At 42.7% G+C, this 23023-nt stretch overlaps 1 protein-coding gene across 6 annotated transcripts in view; it reads left to right on the top strand.

The window, feature by feature from the left end:
* The window catches only part of Phldb2 (pleckstrin homology like domain family B member 2), a 97912-nt gene that overhangs the window by 43537 nt on the left and 31352 nt on the right, over nt 1–23023 (top strand). For 4 of the 6 annotated variants that reach the window (XM_057764109.1, XM_057764104.1, XM_057764107.1 and 1 more), the window contains exons 4-8: nt 710–853; nt 1849–1986; nt 13694–13822; nt 20704–20859; nt 21790–21900. In XM_057764109.1, the coding sequence (XP_057620092.1) occupies nt 710–853; nt 1849–1986; nt 13694–13822; nt 20704–20859; nt 21790–21900 (678 nt within the window). The remainder of the gene's footprint in view (nt 1–709; nt 854–1848; nt 1987–13693; nt 13823–20703; nt 20860–21789; nt 21901–23023) is intronic. The other 2 variants (XM_057764108.1, XM_057764106.1) reach the window with 1 other exon arrangement.

Here is a 23023-nt window from a genome sequence, read left to right as displayed (position 1 = left end):
CGTGTAAGAAGATTGTCTGTAAGACGAGGTTAGTGAAGAGTGAACTAACACAACACACGAGGCATCCACTAGAAGTATCAAATATGCCGCTTGACATTGTGTGGCATGGCCATGTCAAAACTGATGTCCACCTTGTGTTAGAAGAGAATAAATAAGTACAAATATTTATTCGGAGGCAGCCCGCATAGCAAGACCTAGCGGTGTGGCTGCTACAGGTAGAGCTTGTAAGGAAACCAGAAACATAGCAACAAGCAGATCGCCTGAAGGAGGGTGTCAAAGGCCCTGCCTCATCTCTGGTTCCCTGCTGCGTGTGTTGAACTTTATAACACTGGAGAAGCTACCTCTGCCTTCTGCCACTTCCTGGTCTGGATAGCCTCTTAGTTCTTTGAGCTGTAAAAGGATATACATTTGTGAATGGAAGTTGGTTTGTTGACTTTCTTCTGGGTATATAATTGCGTAGAGCAGCGTAGTCTCTGTGAGAAAATACATCGTGGGTCAATGAAACTGCTCCAGGTGCTCTTTAAAATGCTTTTCGACCGATATATTTTATTTGGTAGAGAAAGATTTCATGTAACTCAGGCTGGCCCTCCCAGGCATTCCACGTGGAGCAACATGGACACATTAAGCCATGCAACTGCTTTTTCAGTCAAATAGGAAAATTCTAGAACTGAAGTGTGGATAACCCATATTTGTTTTTGCTCGATCACAGACCCCAGAGGATATAGGTGAGGAACAGAGGACTCAGGAATTGGCTGCAATGGAAGATGCCCGGATGGTTATTCTGAACAACCTTGAGGAACTTGAACAGAAAATCAAAGATATAAATGACCAAATGGATGAGTCCTCCAGAGAGGTATAAGCTGGGATCCCACCGTTTACTCTGTCCCTTTTCTCTTTTTTCCCATCAGCTTAGATAGTTCTCGTTGTGGAAGAAGCCTGAGAAGTGAATTCACAGATATCAACATGAGCAAATGCTTGTTCAGTGGGAATCATTTGTAGAGTGCCCTGCCCCACATTGTGTGTGTGAGTGTGTGTATGTTATGTAATCTGGTGACATAAACATATTAAGCCATTAAGCCAGCTTTAATTCACTTTATATTTAGGCAAACCTTTTTGATTTGTTACAATATGTGCTTTTGCAATTTGCAAGGCCAGTTACTAAATTAACCTCTATCTATGAAGTATTCAGCTAACATTTTCTGAGCATTCTTACTATGCGTTAGTATCATGTGGGTACTATTAAAGGATTCACTTCACATGTGAATTAAACAGGAAGCCAACTTTCTACAGATTTGCAGAACAGGAGGTAAGTTCGCTCATTTAGTAAAAGGAGAAGGTAGTGACACACTTAATATTGCCATCGTATGGAGTGGCAGAAAGCATGGAATCCTGCCTGGCGTGAGAGGCGGAGTCAGCACTCACAGATGGTGCCCAGTGAGGGGCTGGACTCCTCACCTGTCATCTCCTGTACTCCCCCCCCAATCTTCTAGGAATGTGAGCCTCTCTTATGGGGCTGGGATAACGCTCACTCCTCCGACTCCAGGGACAAGGACTAGCTGGCTGTACTCCGGGCAGCTTACTCTTGAGCTAAAGCCTAGGCAATTAGACCAAATATCACTGAGGAGAGGTGGCCATAGAAAAGTGAAGTGGTCAGGGGACTAGCTTTTTAAGCCAATACATAGTGGGCTGCCCCAGCTTTCTTAGGCAGGCACCCCAGATTTCATGCCTGAACCCCACAGTCTGACTGGTCAGTAACACTTGTTGAGAATCTGTTAAACCTGCACCCCAGCGGTGGGCAGCTGTTCCTGAAGGTGAAATGTTTCTGAGCTTTTTTTTTTATGTCTTTAGTTGGATATGGAATGTGCTCTTTTGGATGGAGAGCAGAAATCCGAGACGGCTGAACTCATGAAGGAGAAGGAGATTCTGGATCATCTGAACCGGAAAATCACAGAACTGGAAAAGAACATCGTAGGCGAAAAGACCAAGGTAAACAGATGATATTAGAACGCGTTTTCTATGGGAAAGGCAGCTGTTCCGACTACTGGAATTTAAACGTTAAATGGAATTGCATAATTTGGGCTGAATAACGTGGCTTTAGAAAAAAGTTCTAAGGTCCTCTGTTGTCACACGCAAACAAACAAACCAAAAAAAAAAGCAAAGACGTGCCAGGTAACAGGCAGTAGATGCTGAGAAACCCTGATATGTCACGGCAGCCTGGTTTTGAGTATGAGTAAGTTCCTTTTCCCCATTAACCTTTTCTGATTCTACTGTTTTTTGTTTGTTTGTTTGTTTGCTCTAACTGTTTATTATTTTTAGTGCACCGAGTATGTATATCACTGGGGCCCTTCCAGGGTGGCTTGGGCATGGTCAAACAGTGGCTCCTCATTTCTGTTTACTTTTCTGTTCATTAATAAGATGAATGGTTCCCATTCATCTCAAATTCCCGGCCTTGCCATTGTCACCAATGCAAGTGCACTGTTCCTTGAACAAAGGTGCTGCTGTCTTCAGGGGCGGTCCCCACACACTGCCAAGTGATCTGCAGGCCACAGGTGACACCCTGCTAAGGTCTTATTTATGTGTTTCAGGCCGCAACTTGAACATTAGCTGATGGCCACTAGGGAAAACATGGAAAATAATTGGCAGAACTTAGAATTAAAAGTGTTAGTTTGTTGGTGGAGAATTTCCCCCTAGTGGAAATAGTATGCATTCCTCTTCCATTATGATTTAGGAACACCTGGACTAAGCCTAAAATTCCAAATTGGGTTAGCAAGAAAGGAACAACATTTGACACATTCTTTCCTGTCTATCGAGTTCTCTATTAGGCAAAGAAAAATAGCAACAACAACAACAAAAGGTTTCAATTTGAGTAAGTTCTACTGCTCACGTGTGGAAGGAATTCCCCAGCACAGTGACTTCCTTTTAAGACCCCTATGTGTTTGAGACCTGTAAACAAGGGCATTGGATCTAAGGCTGAGCTCAGAATCACTTGATGAGAACGGAAGCTGGTGTACACATTCCACTTCATTTTCTGATTTTCTGGATGTCAAAATTAATTACTGCACAGCCTTTTCCTTTCAAACTCTACAAACGCTTCTTCTACGACCAGCCTTAGAAATTCCAAAGAACTTATTTGGGTAGTGGGCATGTTTTTCTCTAACTCATAGTCAAATCAAAGTGTATGAACCTAATGGCGAGACGGATGACTCGGAAAGGGAGAGCCTTAGCTGTACAAGCTAGGCAACCTGAGTTAGGGTCTTTTGAACCCAAGGGAAAAGGCAGACATGGAGGCATGTGTCTGTAATACCAGCATTCTTTTAGCAAGATGGGAAGCAGAGACAGGAGACTCCCCATGAAGCTCTTGGGCCAGGTAGCCTGGAATCCACAACACAGTGGCAAAACAAGAAAGACCCTGGCTCAAAGTGAAAGAAACGACTAACAGCTGATGTTCTCTGACTGCCACATGTACGCCATGGCATGTGAGTGCCCCCCCCCAACACACACACACACACTGGAGGTGTATGGGCAGTCTCAGTTAATGGCTTATCTTCTCATTCCCAGCCTTTGTACTGAGATATCCAGAAACTTGTGTTGGTGGTATCAAATACCTTGTTTTGGTATTTGAAAGTATCAATTAAATTGATTGTAGTAATTAATCATACTGCAGTTTGATGGAAACCTCATGGGGTCCTGAGAATAGGCATTGTGTTCCCTGTGGACACTCTGCCTCTCCCACCAGTGTGACTTATCTGTGCACAGCTTCGCCTACAGCCTCTGTCTCTACATCACATGTCTTCCTCTGTCATTGGCATTAGACTCACAGAAGTGAAGCAAGTTGGGCTGATGCTGGTTCTGACTTCCCAGGGAAAGCTGGGCTGTGTTTGAGACCTAAGGTAGAGGTGAAAATCCCAGAGCATTGGCAGAAACAAGCCCAGAAGGCCGCTTCATCCCACCATCCCTCCTGCCAAGCTATTCAAGAAGGAAGTTCAGGGCATGGAGCAGATCCTGCGCTGTTAGGGGATTAGTGGGCCTTGGCAGGTGGAGTTATTGTCTCTAACCACATGATGTGAAAAATGTCAGAAACTGGGTAAGGGGCTCCCAAAGAGGACTGGGGGGCAGGGGACAGGAAACAAAGACTGGACCAGATGGGTGACACTACACATTCTAAACAGCCACAGCCGAACAGCATTTTCTGACACAGGAATTCCTGACCTCTGTGTTCAGCCGACCCCTCCTACCACTCAAGTCTTCAGCATTTCTGCACAAAACTTGCCAGTTTACCACACCTGTACGGGTAGCATACTGCTGTTATTATCTTAGAATAGCATCAGTTAAAATAGATACCCTCACTCCGCATCCCAAACTTCTCAGACAATTTTACCAGCAGACACTGTGTCTCCTCTTTATTTGCCGATTCAGCATCCTTCCCATTCCAATTGGCTTAGCCTCCACCACGCCATCAAATTTCTCCTTTTAAGACTCTCATGGACTTCAGCTCTTCCCAGCCCACTCTGGGCCTTTCAGACTCTTGTGGTTAGGCCCCTGACTGGCATTCCATACAGTGGACAATTTTTTTCTCTTAGCTTCCCCACCCTCACCCCCGCCTTCTCCAGCTTTGCCCTGTAGCTCATCCTCTTCTGGTATTCTTTCCCTTGCATTATGTTTGGGGGTGGGGGTGGGGGCAGTGCACATGTGTACAGACTCCTGTGGAGGCCACAAGTCAGCCTTGGGTGTTGTTCTTCAGGCCCCGTCTGCCGTGTTCTTTAAAAATATTATTCTGTTTGTGAACACTCTATGGCATGTGTGTGGAGGTCAGAGAACAGCTTATAGGAGTGGTGCTTGCCTTCCGCCATGTGGATTATCGGGAACAAAACTGGTCATCGGGTTAAACAGGAAGTTAGTGCCCTTGCCTGCTGAGGCATCGCCCTGGTTCCCACCTTGTTTTTTTGAGGCAGGGTCTCTCACTGGCCTGTAAGTCATCAATTAAGCTAGGTTGGCTGGCCAGGGAGCCCCAGAGATCACTGTCCCTGCCTTCCCAGTGTGCCACCACACACAGACATTTTTAAATGTGGGTTTGGGGATCCTTCTGTTTTCCATGGCAAACACTTTATTGACTGAGATGTTTCCTCGGCTTCCCTCCTCTTACTCTCATCTATCTAATATCTACCTATGTTCTGAACTCAGTTCTTTTATCCTGGTATTTCTTAAGAGGGCCACGGCTTCAAACAGCCTGGAATGCCAGTGACCGACATGCATGCATGCCCATACCTCTTTTCTGAACTCGTATAGTCTACCTGACACTCCCCACAGGTGTTGCCTAGCGGCTTTCGACTGCACACCTCCACCATGCGACTCTTGATCTACTCCTTGCGGGTCACCTCTGCGGCCCTTCCACACATGTCCTCTCCACACACATCCTCCAGCTTTCTGAATCTAAGCTTTCACCTCTACCTGTTTGACGGCTCCAGCAGGAACCTGGATCCTGACTTTAACGCCCTGCTTCACCATATCCCATGACCACAGCGTTTCTCAAATACCAGAGACTTTACATCTCCCTGGCAACATTCTCTTTCTTGTTGCCCTTTGTCTTTTACCTCTTCAGCCCCTTTCCTTCCCTTTCTTAGCCCATTCCCTTCACATCTATCAGCCATGCTAATCATACTAGTTCTTTGTTTTTAAATAGAAATTAGATCACAGAATTCTTTTCAATCTAATCCAAATTACACCGAGATGTAGCATGGGGACTGTTATACACACCTAAATTTCCCTGTGGACTGTCACCCTCGTCCCCACTTGACACCACTCTCACCAGGGCTTCCTCACTGTTCTGAGCTCCATCCTCCCTCCGCCTCACCCCCTCCCCACCCAGGCCATTCTCAGCTGCTTCCCCACCTGGATCTCTCTCGCCACAGTCTGCACTTGTTTCTGTCTTCAAGGATACAGCTTTACTGTTAGTTTTCCAGAGAGGTTCCCCGTAGTCTCTAGTCGAGCTCGTCCCTCCCTCTACTGTTCTTTTATTCCTTTTATCATCCTACCTTATTATTTGCATTTGGGGGGATTATTAGATATTTATTTCCCTCTCCAGCCAACTAGACAGGAGAAGGACCGTTACCACTGTTTATCCAGCTTGTAGTAGCTTCCAAAGCGCTGCCCAGTGTGCTCTGGGAATATTGTCCTTGGACTCCCCTGCTAAGAGCCAGTCCAGGCTGGGCATGACAAAAGGCAACTGAGCCAAACACCTGCTGAAGAGCTGCGTGTAGCCAAGTGTCAAGACAGCTGGGATCGGCTGCTCAGGTGCGCATGCCAGAGGCCTGTGCTCACAGTGCCAGGCGAGCCAGAGTGTGAGACAGAAGGAGGAAGAGGCCTTTGCCCTTCCGGATTGTGTTTCCCTTTCCACACACCTGTTACTTTGCTCAGACATGAAGTGGGGAATGAGGAAAGTAAAACCCAAAGATATCCCCAGTGGGCAAACTCTGATTCAGATGCTCCCAGCACATCCTCTCATTCTGATCTCTTCTGTTCTATTTTCTTTCTTGAGATTCTATTTACTTTTATTTCATGTATAGCATATTCTGTCTGAATATATGTCTGTGCATGGTGTGTGCAGTCCCCATGGAGTCCAGAGAAGGCATCAGAATCCCCCTGGAACTGGAGTTTTATATAGATGTTTGTGAGCCATTGTGTGGTTATTGGGTATTGAACCCTGGTCCGCTGGAGAAGAAGTCAATGCTCTTAACTACAGAGTCATCTCTCTAGCCCCCTGCACTAGCTTGTTGCAGACAAGGGAGGCCTAGAAACACAGAAAAACTGCTTAATATCATAACAGAATTCGGATCTTGATATGAAATTACAGTGTTTCCTTGGCCCTCGAGACTGGTCTTTTGTTTTATTTATTTTACCCGGTTTGGGGACTATTGTTTTATTTTACTTACTTAAAATTGTACATATTAGGCATGACTATTATATGTCACTACATAAAATGTCAAATGTACATGTAATTCTACATATATGATAAAATATGGATAATATATTTTATTGTACATTTACTGAACTTTTTTTGTTGCTTCCTGGTCTACCTTTCACTCCTCTCAAAGAACCATGGTCAGTTTGTTTGTTGGTGACTCTCGAGATAAAGGTCCCTGCCTCTTGCTATTCTGGGATAGTAACCATATCACACACACAGTCACTATAAACATGGATAAATCCTGAACAAATATGAGTCCCTGACTTCAACAGGAACTCAGAAGGGATGTTTATTTAGTAAGGCAATAAGCAAAGAGACTGTCGTTTCTTTTTGCATCTCATTAAGAAAGGGGAGGAGACTGCTTAGCTTGACAACAAGGTGGGGAGGCTACGCGCCCCCTATACCCAAGCTCTTACATTCCCCATAAACCAGGTTGGGTTTGGAAAGGTTGAGAATTCTACTTTTCTCTATTCCTTCTTCAAGAGCAAAGCTTGATTTAGGAGAAAGTGTGGAAGTCTGCTATATATGTTTTTTTCTTCTATCTTTGTCTATTTTTGACTATATTAAAAATAACTTCCCAACTTCCTCTCTTTGGAGATCTTGTGTTTCTGTGTGTCATCTGTGTATCTTAGACTATAACAAGTACAATAGTCATGAGGGTGTAAAATCAAACATGGTCTTTAAAGGGAAGGCCACACTTCCTTTTCTTAAAGTCTCTCCATTACCCAGATGGTAACCATAAAACTCAAGCCGTCCTTCCCTTTGAAGACGGACCCTTTGTCTCTTCATGCATTGGTGCCCACATTGTGGCATTGAGCTCTGAGCTGAGGTGTGGGCCATGGCCTACTCCTGGATGACAACGAAAGCTTTGATGGCCTAGCTTTTCTACAAAATATTGCTGCATATGAAGTGCATTTTATTTCTCATTATTATCTTGCCAAAGTACCTGCTGCTTCCTCCCTGCCTTTCCTTGGGGGAGGGGACGGAGGGGGAGAAGGCAGCCAGGCTTGGCTCACATTCCTCTGAGGTGTTAATGCCTGGACCACAGCACATTTGCCAGGTCACAGTCAGGGTTAGGAGGAACTGGCCTTTCCAGGGCCTCTTTCTTACATTTCAAAGTCAGCTCCCTGGCTAAAGGAAGTGGAATTAGATCATGGGATGTGGGGATTAAACCAGCTGGATTCCAGATAGGTCTTTTTTTTTTTTCCTAGTGATTTTGATTACAGAAGTCCTCTGTTGAGATTTACCTGTTTTTATACACATAATACTTAACTGTTAACTGTGAAGTGATTGCAGGTTTGAAACCTTAGCTCATCTGTTGGCTAAGCTGTGAGTCTATCCCAAGCCAACACAGGCTTTTAGGAACAGGAAGGAAAGAGCTGCTCAGGGTGTTTGAGGAAAGCTATAGAAGGTCCTCCCCTCAGCATGTAGGACTTAGGTATCATTAGGTTTAACACCTTGCTGCATCAGTTGAAACCTGAGCAGGAGCGCCACATACCAATGCAGCCTGAGCACCTTCTTGTGTTCTGTGGTCTGAGCTGAGACATTTGAAAATAACAGAAGTGGACTTTAATTCTTTTTTGGTTTTTCAAGACAGGCTTTCTCTATACTTTGGAACCTATCCTGGAACTAGATCTCAAACTCACAGAGATCTTCCTGACTCTGTCTCCCAAATGCTGGGATTAAAGGCGTGCGCCACCACTGCTGGGCGAATTTAATTCTTGATACCATTTCTCCCCCTTTATTTTAAAGAGTTCAATCCAGAGAATTTATGATATCCCACTACAGAGAAATTCAAGTATAAACTGATGGTAACTATTGGGGAACCCTCAAGGGTCTGGAAATGAGATAGGACTTTTAGAAAGGAAGATATGGGGCTGCAGAGGTGGCTCCAAGCTAAGAGCGCTTGCTGCTCCCGCAAAGGACTGGACTCCAGCTCACAGCACCCACACGGAGCAGCTCACAACAGCCAGTGCCAGGCCTCCTCCGGCTTCTGTGGGCATCCAAGTCCATGTACACTTGATACCATTTTTTAAAAGCTAGTAGAATGGGAAGAAGTAGTAAATTTAAGTACCAGAAAATCCATTATGCTTGAACATCAGGTAAATCGAGAATATCTTTAATCTATTCCTCCGGCAAATCTTAAATCATGCTTACACTAAAATCTGAGCTATTCATTTGAAATCAAATGTAACTGGATGTCCTTTATTTTATCTGGCATCTTTTTAGGGTGATGTGGAAGCACCTGCTTATGAAGAGTTGCAGGCTTACATGTGTAGTACAATGATCTTTGTCATTGTACTTAGGATATTTTTGGTATGCCATTAGAATTTACAGAAAGTCAACAGCTTAAATTTCAGTTTCCCTCTTCAAAAATAAAGCCAAGAAGAGGACAACTTTTAACCAAAAGACCTATCATGATAAAGACTTCTATGTGAATTTTGAATTGGTTTTTTTTTTTTTCCTTTAACAAATGTTGGCCACTCTTGCATATGAATTCACATTGTTTAAAGTAAACTTAAACAGACTCCTGGTCATGTGTATGATTTGGAAATAGTCATTGACACCTGAGCTTGAACTCTACCCTCCTTCCTGGATGTTACTGGACTGTAGGATCTGTCATAATTCATTCTTTTGGGATTTATTCATAAGTGAGTCTTCTTTTTTTGTTGGTTTTTTTTTTTTTGGTTGTTGTTGTTGTTGGGTTTTTGTTGTTTTTTGAAGATTTATTTATTTATTATATATACAGTGTTCCTCTTGCACCCAGAAGAAGGCACCAGATCTTATTATAGATAGTTGTGAGCCACCATGTGGTTACTGGGAATTGAACTCAAGAACCCTGGAAAAACAGTCAGTGGTGTTAACCTTTGAGTCATCTCCCCATGTCCCAGAGAGGTTTCTTATGCTCTGAAGTTCAGACTGCAGGATCAATTACTTTAGGAAGTTTTTTATTTTTTTTTATTTTTTTTATTTATTTTTATTTATTTATTTATTTTTTTTTGCGTGTGTGATCCTGTGAGCATGGTTACATGTGTACCATGATTCTCCTGTGAAATCAGAAGGCTACCTTGGGTTTTCATCATCATCAATCCCTGGGCTACTGCAGACGCCACCTTCCATCTCTCTGGAGGAGTGATGGCATTACAGTCACATGCTATCACATCCGCCTCAAGTGGGCTTGGGACACTCAGACTCGGGACCTCAATCTTGAATTGTTTCCCCAGCCCATACGAATGATATTTGATTGATTTTGAATTATTGGCTGGTGTCCTTAGAAAAATAAAGTTGTAAATGCCTTTGCCTCTCCTAGTTCCAGACGACTAAGCCAGAAGTTCTCCATCTGGCAACATGGAGGAAAAGCAGAAAGATTATTTAAAAATGTTTCTCAGTCTGTCTTAAATCTCAATTTCTGACTGAGTTGAGGTTTGAAAATAGGATCTGGAAATCCTTACTGTACTATTCCATGGAGTAACCAGGGCAGGGAACCACAGGGCTAAAAGCATTTTGCAGTGAAAAGAGAATGAACAGTCTTCTTTTGTCCATCTTCCATTCTCTTTTCATCTTTACTGAGTGAATGAACAAGTCCTCTACAAAAACAAATACAGTCATCTGTCTGCATCCTTGCATTCCACATCCACAGATTCAACTAGCCAAGAGTCGATGATACTAAAAACAGCAGCAGCCATCTGTACTAAACACACGTAGAGTTTCCGTCATTATTCCTCGCCCAATTCCGTATAACAACTGTTTGCATATCATTTGAATTGTATGGAATATAATAAATAATCTAGAGGTAATTTAAGCTGTGCAGAAGGATCGAGTGGGTTACATGCACATGCTACACCATTTTGTAAAAAGTTTGAGCATGTGTGGACTTCGTTAACCTTGGTGATCCCAAAAGCAATCTCTTCAAGGTATTGAGGGACAACTGCACAGGCCAGCATTCATGCAATGATTTCTACTATCTGTGAATAACTTACCATTAACTTTATACAAGTAGAAACTTCAGAAAGAGCTGCCTTAAATTTTCAATACAGGCAGGACCTAGTAATGGGCATTGACCCAACTAAATTTTGCCCCTGCATTGCCAGAAAACAAGGTCAACCCAGAACAGAAAATGGTCCCTAAAGGAGCAGCCAACCTCTGAGGTCATATTATTCTGTTCTTGGATTTACGACTGTCTCATTGTAAACTGGGTTTTTGCTGGAGAATAGCCTGTCTTTATATAACCTTATTTTTCAACAAAGAAAAATTCATTACATTTTAAAGTCATTTATTTCTTTAAAATCGACTTAAATCTCAAATGAAAACTAAGCCTTTTAAAAAAAACATCATATTAATTTCTATTTTGATGTTTGGAAAATACAACTATGTATATTGTCTGTAGAATAGGGGTCTAGTCTATAGGACTCTCATAAGCCTGGGAAAGGGAATAACCCTCCATTTTCATAATTTGCATGTGGAAAGCAAGAAATTCCCGGACTCCAGAATATTTATTTCTTTCCTTCCTTGTGGAAGGTGATGTGCTAGTTATGAAGTCCCTTCAATAATTTTCCTTTGAAAACTTCCTGCACTATCAATAGAACAGAGGAATATTAATTTCTTTCTGGCCCAAAGTTGTTCTACCCAGAGCTCCCAGGGAGTGATGTCATCCCTGCAGTCAGCTTGAGCCCACCTGCCACTAATCCTCCCTGCATCCTTCCCCTCTCTCACTTCCTCTGTCCTGGCTTTGGCCCCACTGAACTTCTGCTCTGGGAGCAACTTAGTAGTCAGAGCACTGGCTCACAGGGAGAAGCTGCAGAAGGCTCAAATGATGCCTGCTTGCATCATTCTCTTAACTGCGCCCTTGTATGGAATTGTGAAACGCTTCCAGCATCTCCGACAGAAGAAACTATGTAAATATGAGGTACTTCTCTTTTTCCTCCACAAGTTATTTGTGTTTATTATTAACCATTAGGAATACTGAGCACGTAGAGCAAGGCTTTGGTAGTGTCTTCGGATTTGAGACTTGTGTTACCCAGCAGTGGTTTTCTTCCTGTATCACCCAATATCTTAATATAGCATTACTGTTTCCTACCAGAATAGCTTTACATTGTAGATCTTTCCCCTTTGATATTTAATGATAAGGTGTAGTCTTTTTTTTTTTTTAATTTTCTTAACTTTCTGTGTAGAACCAGCCTAATGACACAGTATTTAGAAATAGAACTCTTTGGATACACTTCTGCTGTGTGAATCAGATTGGCTTTGATTCACTGGAAATAAATAACATTTTCTTAGCTAGAAATCAGCAAGCGTTGTGTGCTGCTGTTTCTATTAAGGGACAGATATTGATTCTGAAACCAGTGAGTGGACCTAGCATGTCCTGGTACATTATACTCTTCGTACACAGCTTCTCTCTTACCTGTGCCCTGGCTTTCTCCTAGACACGCAGCGGGCCAGTGGACCCTGCAGTTTGTTACCATGGTTGTAGAATTATCCTAGATTGTTTATGACTTCCTGCTTCAATTATTTTGAGGAAAATAAAATGATTCCATAAAATACCTTTGAAAACTTAAAATCACCTCAAAAAAAGTGGAGACTCACCTGAATCTAGATGGATGTTAATGTTACCCCACTTTAGATTTGAACTATGACATCTTTCTCAAGAATCTAGATATGTGTTTATGGAGGAAATCGTGGCTATTTTTATAAAAAAAATTACAGAATGGCCATTGTCACAGAACTACTTCAAATCTTCATCTTTGTAAAGGACCTTTCGTTATACCTGACTGGTGAGGGTTAAATCACAGGGGATTTGTTTACATTGAAAGTCACACACGAGAGAATCTTGCCGAAGCTTCCCTTCAAATAGTGTTCAGTTCAAGAGGGGCTGCTTGGAGCCACACCACCGCTTCATACAGTATCTGCCAGTTAGATCATGGAGTCACTTTGGCATGTGTGACACAGAGGGATTTAACTGTTTCTTCCTCCTTTTCTCTGCTGGCTCTTGGGCTCTCTCCTTCATTTCACAGTCTGTGCCTTCATTGTTTTTTCTTTGGTGTGTGTGGGGGAATCACTGTAAGGACACCTGTGTCTGCAGGGTCAGGGGTCTCAGCCTTGTGTCCAATCTGCCTGATTTTCCTCCATCACTGCTTGAGTCAGTCTGGCAATCGTTTCTCCTCTCTCAGTGTCTTCATTAGATCTTTTCTCTGGATGTTCTCATTTTATCTCTGAGCTCTCCCCATTGCTAGAACCCTTTCATATGAGGAGGCTGCCAGGAGTGCGTCTAAAGCCAGAGAACAGGCTGCAGTAGTTTCCCCAAGCTGTCTAGCAAATGCTCTAGCAGTTCAGACCATGACAGTACTTCAAGGTAATAAATGGTCCCCTTCTTTTATCCAGTTTTCTGACAGAGGACTCTTGGCCGGGATAGCATATGACGTGGTTGGCATTTCTTGTTCCTTGTGGACCACTGACCAGCATTCACCCTTCCCATTGCCCCCCATATGTGGTAGCAGGAAGGAGGGAAGAAAGAATGACAGGCGATCGTCACTACCCAGTGAAGGAGGCCGGCTGAAGAAGGCAGGGTCTTCCATTCTGCTTTTATCTCCTTGCCGTAACCACTAACAAGCTTTGTTTGTTCATTCCTAGTGTATACTTGTGCCTGTTTGTTACCACCGGGGGATGTCCGCTAGCACCTGCCTGGGGTGTGAAGGTTAATGTCCGTTCTTCTATTTTCTGATTTCTGAACTTCAGGAGAAGGTAAAGCTTGATGCTGAGAGGGAAAAGCTAGAGAGGCTTCAGGAGCTTTACTCCGAGCAGAAGACCCAGCTGGACAATTGTCCTGAGTCCATGAGGGAGCAGTTACAGCAACAACTCAAGAGGGTCAGTAGCAAACAGGAATGCACCGCTTGTTTGCTTTGTTTGGTTTTTCGTTTGTTTGTTTGTTTTTTCCTTTGCTGTTAAGTCTGCTTATCTGTGACTTACCACTTCACGAGTACGTTTGCCTAAGTTCTAGTTTTTAGGTCCTTGAAAATAGAAATATGCGTGCTAACAGTGTGTATGGTTTAGTGTCAATCAGTTGAAAGATTACCTTGGTGAACTTCTGTCTCCAGTTTATAACGCAAACATGCTTCTGGAGACCTTCTTGGTAACTAATGAGAAATCGTTCCTGACTTGTAAATGTCACGAAGATTGTAGCATTTAAATCAAGTGGCATCTTCCTCTACTGCAGCGTGAGTACTGTTTGTCCTTGAATGTCTTTCTTCTTAGCTTGATTTCATGCTCTATTTAAAAATTATCCTAAGCTGTTTGCACGACCCCCTTGGCACTTTTCTTCCTGCTGTTTAGAGACATCACGCTTATTAGTATGGTGAAAACAAACACCACTGTCAAAGATGCAGAGTATTACAGATGCCTTCGACATCTTAACTGCTGAAGGGGTCCTGGAGCATGGGCCTGCTAGTTGAATGTTACCAGCTCATTCTCCTATTCCTACTGCAGGCAGGGTTGAAAGGAGCCTGCAGATTACTTTCCGGAAAGAGAGTCGTAAGTGGATGACTTCACAAACGCTGGCACGGCCACGCATTATTTCAGAGTATCTTGACAACTGGGTCATCTCTGAACCAGCAGCTCAAATCAACAGTGATCCCTGGGAAGTAGGCATTAGCAAACTTGTGCCTCTCAAGGAATCACAGGAATAGGAATTAGTCTTAAGTGAGTAACAATGTATGATTTCACTTGAGTAGACAAGAAACTTCCCTTTATCTTTTAAGAATGAGTGAGAAGAAAATTCAGTTACTGTAGCACACTTGAAACAAGTTCTGTGACTTTTTTTTTTTTTTACAAAAAAAATTTGATATTTATTGGAACATTGTTAGGCAATGAGAAATCAGAGTTAAAACTGTTTCAAGTATTGCAGAGGTTCTATTTTAAGAAGGTAGGTATGGTGCTGTATGCCTAGAACTCTAGAGGCCAGCCCGGTCTTGATAGTGCATTCTACCCAGCTGGAGCTGCATGGCAAGACCTTGTCTCAAACACACATGAAAATGTATCCGATGCTGACAATTTGAACTACACCATAGCACACGGCATTTGTTTTACAATCGTATGTAAAGGATGTTTTAACAAGCCATCTTTTTCCTTCACTTATTTTTCTTTTGTAAAACTGAACTCACTGCCAAGAAAGCAAAACAAAGCCAAACAAAAAACTTACCTGTTCCTCGCTATCATAGTTCTTTGCTATCATAGTACTTTTCGATAAAAATAATTTTAAAAAGACTAATATTTTAGTTTGTAATTATGTTTATGCCCGTTCACATAAGAGATGGGAATGCTGGATTTTATCTTCATTTTTTATGTTTTAAAAAACCCTGCTTTTGAGCCGGGCGGTGGTGACGCACGCCTTTAATCCCAGCACTTGGGAGGCAGAGGCAGGCGGATCTCTGTGAGTTCAAGACCAGCCTGGTCTACAAGAGCTATTTCCAGGACAGGCTCCAAAACCACAGAGAAACCCTGTCTCGAAAAAACAAAAAAACAACAACAAAAAAAACCCCTGCTTTTTGCTGATGATTTAGCACTGTGTTCATGATTTTTGTCTAGGGTATGGATTTTATTCTTTCTTTCCTTTAGTTGCTCATGTATCTGTGTTCTTCATAAGCCTTGCTTCTCGAGTCTGTTAGGAACTTGAAGTTGCTACTATCAATAATGACTTCATATTATCTGAGTCTGTAGAATAACTCCTACGTCTATCTGTGCTCTAGGAATCACGGCCCACGGAAGGAAGGAAATGATATGCAAGTGGTGCCATCAACCAAAAACAGAGATTCCTTCCTCATCCTCTCCCAACAGAAGGAAAACACCTAACATAGGCCGACTTTCCTTAGCTTGTGGTAGCATGTGGCCCCCTCAGAGTCAGAGATCTCATAATTCCGTTGCCTAGGCCTCAGGCCTGTGTAACACTTCACTGGCTTCTTGGCTTGACCAGTGGAAATTTGCCCAAGTTCATCCCTATTAGGAACCTCCCGTATTGTCATGGCACATTTCTCTTCAGACCACAAAAGCTTCCCAGAAGCATAAAACTAGAGTCAATAGTCTATTTTCTGACAAAGAGGATAAGTAAAATCATCTTCTTAAGCCGTGTGCTGCCTAGAAAACTCGGGCTGAACTGTCTTGGTCGAGTAACTTGTGCACTCCGGACATCTTATCGGCAAACCACTGCTTCAGCCAAACATGCGGGCGATGGCGGGTGGCTCCTGCTGGCTGCGTAGTCCAGAGAGGCTTGCCAGTCCCAGGCTGCTATCAGTGACAAGGAGAAAGCTGAGATTAAGAGTGCCTTTTACTTGTTAAGGTGGCTGAGGCAGACACATAGCTGTGGTGGTATTCTAATGCTGTTTATAGTAGTCCTTCCTCTAGATTCTCAATCTGTGGGTTGTGACCCCTTTGGGGGGGGGTCACATATCAGACATTCTGTATAGCAAATATTTATATCATGATTCATAACAGGGGCAAAATTACAGTTATGAAGTAGAAACAGAATAAATTTATGGTTGGAGGTTCCACAACATGAGGAACTGCACTAAAGGGTTGCAGCTTTAGGAAGATGGAGAATTACTGGTCTAGACAGGTGATTTTGGTTTTTTTGACTTTAAAAATTGTATGCAGTGGCACCTATAACTGGAAGTGCCTTTTTCCATCACTGGCTCAAAAAAAATTTTTTTCCATAGTCTTAAGAAAAGTCATTTAGCTTCTGTGGCCGTCATGGCCTTTCTGTGTGAGACGGAGAGTTGACATGCTTGCCCCTTTCCATTCGGCGGAACGGGAGGCTGTTTGACTCCACCGCATGATATGGAGAGAGGCTGCTCGCCCTGTGCCCCATCTCAGTTTGCCTCCAGAGTTGGACTTAACCCATTGTGAGATGCTTTTCTACCACCACACCCAGCCATACCACATCTGTTCTCACTCTGTCCCCCTGTTGGGCAATGAAAACCTAAAGATCTACTTATAAAAAAATCTGCCTTAAAAACTCAAAAAAAAAAAAAAAAAAAAAACAAAACAAAACAAAAGTTCTTCCACAAAAACGGGCTGGCACCAGGTGTTTTCGGGATGCAGCTGTTGCATGTCTCCGTTGCCCTTTCAGCTGCCAGCCAGTAAAGGGATGCCATCAAGTGCTGTCCTTCCGAGGAGTGCAAGCTTTGTTCCAATTGTCATTCAGCTGCACATGTACTTGACTGAGAGCTGCCCGTATCTGTTCCCCGTCTCAAACTATGCCTGTCTCAAATTCCACTCCCAATGTCTCACTAGCTGAATTTTTAAAGGCTTTATTCCCCCTCCCCAAAGCTTTGCGTCCAGCATTTATATGCACGCTAAGTTGCCTGAGGAGATGGTCACACTCAGGGACCCTGGGTGCTGAGCTTAGATCTTCACTCAGTGCTTTAAATATTCCCCACAAACCCATGGGCGACGCTGTTGCTATCTTTCAGGGTTACAACACATGTTCTATAGTAACCACATGTGGAGGAAGAGTGTGTACTGTGAGCCATATGTGTGCTTTAAAGAAGATTCCTAAGACAACAGGAGGGCTTCAATTTTTTTGTCTTAATTTTCTTTAACCCCAAATTAAGCTTAATTGGAAGAGCTTGAAAACTGAGTTATATGTCCTTGTATGAATAAGTATATGTATCATCTAGTACATTATTCCAAGACTGCGGACATTGTGTTCAAGATCAACATGTTAATTCTCCCTTAATTAATTCCTGTAATTAAACAATTCTGATAAGCTGAAAATATTAATCAAAGTCTAGACATAGAGATATTGAGATACCCTTGGAAAACCAACGAGTGTGTATATGTATTCAAATTTTCTTAAGACATTTTCATAGTGTACTTCTTAAAATTTGGCCTAGACGGATTAGTATCATTCTCCCCTACCATCCTACACACACACACATACACACACACATACACACACACACACATACACACACATACACACATACACACACATACACACACACACATACACACATACACACACACACACACACACACATACCCACCTCCTGCAGAGAGAGAGATTCACAACTCAAGATCCTCTGCCTCATCTTCCTGAGTGCTGGGATTATAGAAATGTGCTACCACACCCAACTCGGAATGTTTTTCAGATGGTGTTTTCCTCCCCTGGGCGTCCTAGCCACTGCGCATCAGCATATTAACCTTGTTGGTATGGTTCTGTCTGTAATTTCATGGCAACCAGGACCGTTCTGTGACTCGTCTCTAGAGTATAATTTACTGCAGAGACAGAAACCTTCAATCTGACTAGAAAACATCGTACTTTATCAGTGAATGAAACCCGGAAGGAGGATGAGTTAGTGATGCAGCGTTTCTCTCTGAGATGCTGTAATTTAACAGCAGCATCAAGGAATGCCCTGAATGTCTCAGCTCTGCAGAGCCGTTAGCCACACTGTCCAGCTGCCTCTTCCCTTTGGCCAAATATTTTTAGGTTATAATTTTAAAAATGTGCTACACAGACCACATTTGTAATTCTGTTAGTGACACTCAGAATAAAGGATTGTTTTCTTTAATGGACTCAGGAAGAATTTGTACAATGTGTCCCAATCCGAGTACAGAGAGTGAGTACATTCCTGTTTGCAGGAACATTCAGAGGTTGAGGAACACCTTTTCCTTTCGTCATCTCTGAGCTCGCTTAACTGCTTTCAACGTTATTTATGGGGCAGTGGTGCCTAACTTTTTGAATCTCTGTCTTAGTTGGGGTTACTATTGCTATGTTAAAACACCGTGACCAAAGCAACTTGGGGAGGAAAGGGTTTATTTGGTTTATATGCCACAAGTCACAGTTCACTGAAGGAAGCCAAGGCAGGAACTCAAGCAGGGCAGGAGCCTGGAGCCAGGAGCTGATGATGCAGAGGTCTTGGGGGCATGCTGCTTACTGGGTCGTTCAGTCTGCTTTCTTGTAGAATTAAAAACCACCAGCCGAGGGGTGTTCCCTCCCCTATCCCAAGGGTGTTCCCTCTCCTATCAATATCTAATTAAAAAGATGCCCTTCAGTCTGCCTACAGCTCAGTTTTGGTGAGGCATTTTTCTCAGTTGAGGGTCCTCCTCTCTGATGACGCTAACTTGTATCATGCGGACATAAGCCAGCAGCACAATCTCCCTGTCCCCATTGAGAGCTCGGCTTCTGCTCTTTGCAGCCAAGAAATTTGTGCACAATTGTAACGGATCCTTAAAGGCTCGGTGAAAGGATCTTGCTCTCCAAATGCGTTTGTTTTTTTTTTTAAGATGTATTTTTTAAAATGATGTGTATGTTTATTCATGTCTCTGTGTGGGTGTGTGCATGTGAGTCCAGGTGCACTCAGATGCCCAAAGAGGGCATTAGATCTCCCTGAAGTGGGCTGCCCAGTATGGGTGCTGGAAACGAAATCAGGACATCTGGAAGAGCAACATGTGCTTTTACCTGCTGAGCAATCCTTCCAGCACACCAAATGAGATTTTAGGGAGTTGTATGCTCACAGCAAAACTGAGAACAGTCAGAGGCTTCCCACATGTTTCGTGCCTCATACAGGTGTAGGCCTCGGTTTTACTGTTCCTTCCTAAACTACTGCCTTCTCAACAGAGTTCATGTTCAGGTGCTGCTGGTTGCTCCTTTCAGTCAAATTTCTCAAGCATGTAACCCTCCTTTATAATATGTAGTCAATTACATAGTGATATATAACAAACATTTATTGCATGGGTGCTCAACATTTATATATTTTAACTTATGTATATATGCTTTTCTACTTGTGTGTACATTAGAAAACATTTGTTAAGAAATTCAGCTGGGTATGGTAGCACATCCCCGTAATCCTAGGACTGAGGAGGGTGAGGGAGGATGGTGAGCTATGGTGAACTGGAGCTATAGAGAGAGACCCTCTTCAGATAGAGAGAGAGAAAAAAAAAAGAGAAAAAGAGAGAGGGGGGAGGGAGGGAGAGAGAGAGAGAGAGAGAGAGAGACCTGGGGGGGGGCAGGGCAAAGAAAGGAAAAGAAATGGGAAGATATAAGAGGAAACAAAATTGAAAAAAAAAAACAATAAACCTAAAATGATTTACTGTTTTCTCCTTATATTCCGGTGGATTATGCTACCACATTTGGGGTCCCCTTAAAGGTCTCTGAACTACTTCTGGACTAACTTGTGAGCTACTTTATTAGTTTATTTTATAATTCATATGTAAACTGTGGAAAAGAGAATATTTATCTATCTATTTATTTATTTGTTTATTTGGTTTTTTTCAGACAGGGTTTCTCTACAACTTTGGAGCCTGTCCCAACTAGCTCTTGTAGACCAGGCTGACCTCAGACTCAAGAGATCCACCTGCCTCTGCCTTCCAAGTGCTAGGATTAAAGGCATGTGCCACCACCTGGCTAACAGTGATTTTCTTAAGAGACTGTTGGTCTGCAAATGACATCTAGGTTGTTTATGGAAATCTTTTTATATTTCAATGTCCATCTGAAGCCATCTAGTGGCTTTAAAGAAAAAGATTTACATACACAGAAAAACAAAAACTATTGGTGAAGTGTAAAATGCCCTCTGCACCATAGGCCCACCACTTTCTCTACCAGCCACTGCTGGGCTTCCATCACCTCCTTCTAGCCCCATGTAGTTGTAACCAGACATCTGCACCGGAATGAGCACTTCTCATTGCTGTTTCTTCATACTGGGAAGGCCGCAGCCACTCTGGTGGGCTTCATTTCCCTTCCATTTTCTCCAAAGGATGCTGACCTGCTGGATGTCGAGAGCAAACACTTTGAAGACTTGGAATTCCAGCAGCTTGAGCGTGAGAGCCGTCTGGATGAGGAAAAGGAGAACTTGACGCAACAGCTCCTGAGGGAGGTGGCGGAGTATCAACGGAACATCGTTGCTAGGAAGGTAGTTTGCTGGGTGATGTTGATGTGAACAGTGAAAGTTTAGTCTTTCCCGTGATGCAGTAATCATGGTCATTCATACGCCTTGTCTGCCGCTACATCCGAGAATCCTTTTCTGTTAATCACATTTGCCCTGCAACAGACGCTGCTGTGCGCTCTATGAATTGAGACATGTTACAGGTGCTGTTACAATGGTATGGAGGTATTAGTGGATAACACACACAAGCTTTTTTATTACTCACATAAAAACCAAGCCACAGATAACCAGCCATTTGTTTCAAATCCCTCCCTCTGGTAGTTGAATTATTCTAATTCTAGAGTTAGAATAATTCTGTGAACAAAATCTATTTTGAAATTTTCTCTCTCCATTGATTAATAATCTCCAATGCTACCTGGGAGCCTGTTACTATTAGCAACAGACCAGTAGAAAATCATTCTGATTACTGTGGACTCCACCCAGGCCCAGCACCTAGATCCCTAGCTCAGAATTTAGCATCTATTCCAGAATTTATAAGTATACCCGAGGACACTGTACTAATTTGGTAAATTGAAGGATAAAGTTGATGGGAAGAAAAAAGGGCAGAAAAAGTGATTTCTGCTTTAATAGAGAAATTCTTTTGTTTTTTTTCACCAGTATGTTAAAAACAAATCAATTCATGGTCTAAAACAGGATTTCCTTCCTATTGAATTCTGGATTTTTAAGAATAATCCTTCAAGTTATATGACCTGCACTGGCTGTAAGTCAGGAAGTGTTGCGCTTGGTCAGTCAAAGTCAACGTTTCTTAGCCTTAGGTGGTCATGGTGGTCCACTGTCAATTAAAGTGTAGGCGGTGCCACTCGGGTTCTAAAGCCCCTTTTCTTCCTTGCCCGGAAAAAACTGGCAAGCCCTTGATTGTCTCATGTGTGTCTCTCTACCATGACTTCTGTCTCCCAGGAAAAGATTTCCGCACTGAAAAAGCAAGCCAGTCACATTGTTCAGCAGGCTCAGAGGGAACAAGATCACTTCGTAAAAGAGAAGAACAACCTAATAATGATGCTCCAAAGAGTGAGTCCTTCCTGCTGCTTGGTGGTGACAGCGGTGTCGGTGGAAGCATAGCTTCCGGCTGGGGGAGGGCTATCGTTTCCGGTGTCCTGCCTTTACATTTCTATGCCTTCTTCCACATTGGCAGCAATGCTCGCTGATGATTGCCGACAACTCAGAGAGTAAGCAAGGAGATTTCCTCATGTCATTTCATCCCTGAAAGAACTATGGCAAATCTGCACTTTCTCTTATTTCTCTTATTTACTTCTCATCAAGTAGTTAAAGATATTCTAACAATAATTCATGGTAGATGTAAGGGGAAATGTTCTTTATCCTGCTGTTGAATACTTTGGCTCAAGTCCTCCAGTGTTTCCATCTGCAATTATCTGTGTGTGGGGTCTTCCTCATGAATGTCACACTGAAGTTAGTTTGACTTAGCTGGAGGTACTCTGTTAGCTTGGTTAGAAGAGCACCAGCATCCTCTTTTAGGCCCATATCCTTATTTGTCCCAGTAAAGTGACTCATAAAAAGGATTCCTAGGATGAAGAGAAAGAAAAAAACAAACAAAAGCCGTAGCCACAACTTGGACCTGACCCATGGTATAATTTCAGGAGCAAAATACCAAATACCAAAGCTGATGGAGTCTCAGGTCAGAGCCCCGACCTGGGGACGTGATATTGGGGTAGTGGAAACTCTGTATCCCACTTATATACTAGAAGCTTCTTCCTTCTCTTTTCAGTTCCCCCAAACCCTGAATGGTGCTGTGGTCCCCTCCCCTGCCCTGCTCTGTGGGTCAGACTCTGTCTCCATTCAGCCATCCATAACCACTGTTCCCTTTGTACACAATATTCAGAATCACAGCTTAAATTACACACTATCATGTATGCTTAAGTGGTTGTTGAAATTTTAAGGAGAAAACCAAACCAAAAATACCTAAATAGTAGATTTTTTATAAATAAGCAAATGAGTTCATAGATAACAGAATTCCTCATTAAAAATAGAGAAAATTTAATCTGATTATGAAAATTATGGTTCATAAGTAATAAGAACCCCATGACTATATCTGTAAGTACCTTTCAATCTCAGTCAACATTCCAACAGACTTTTTTCTTTTTGTAGAAATGGGAAACAAGTTTGGGCTAAAATT

The sequence above is a fragment of the Chionomys nivalis genome, chromosome 3 (assembly GCF_950005125.1).
Source record: "Chionomys nivalis chromosome 3, mChiNiv1.1, whole genome shotgun sequence".
Taxonomy (NCBI): domain Eukaryota; kingdom Metazoa; phylum Chordata; class Mammalia; order Rodentia; family Cricetidae; genus Chionomys; species Chionomys nivalis.
Note: the sequence above shows the minus strand (reverse complement) of the source record. Positions and strands in the feature narration are given on the sequence as shown.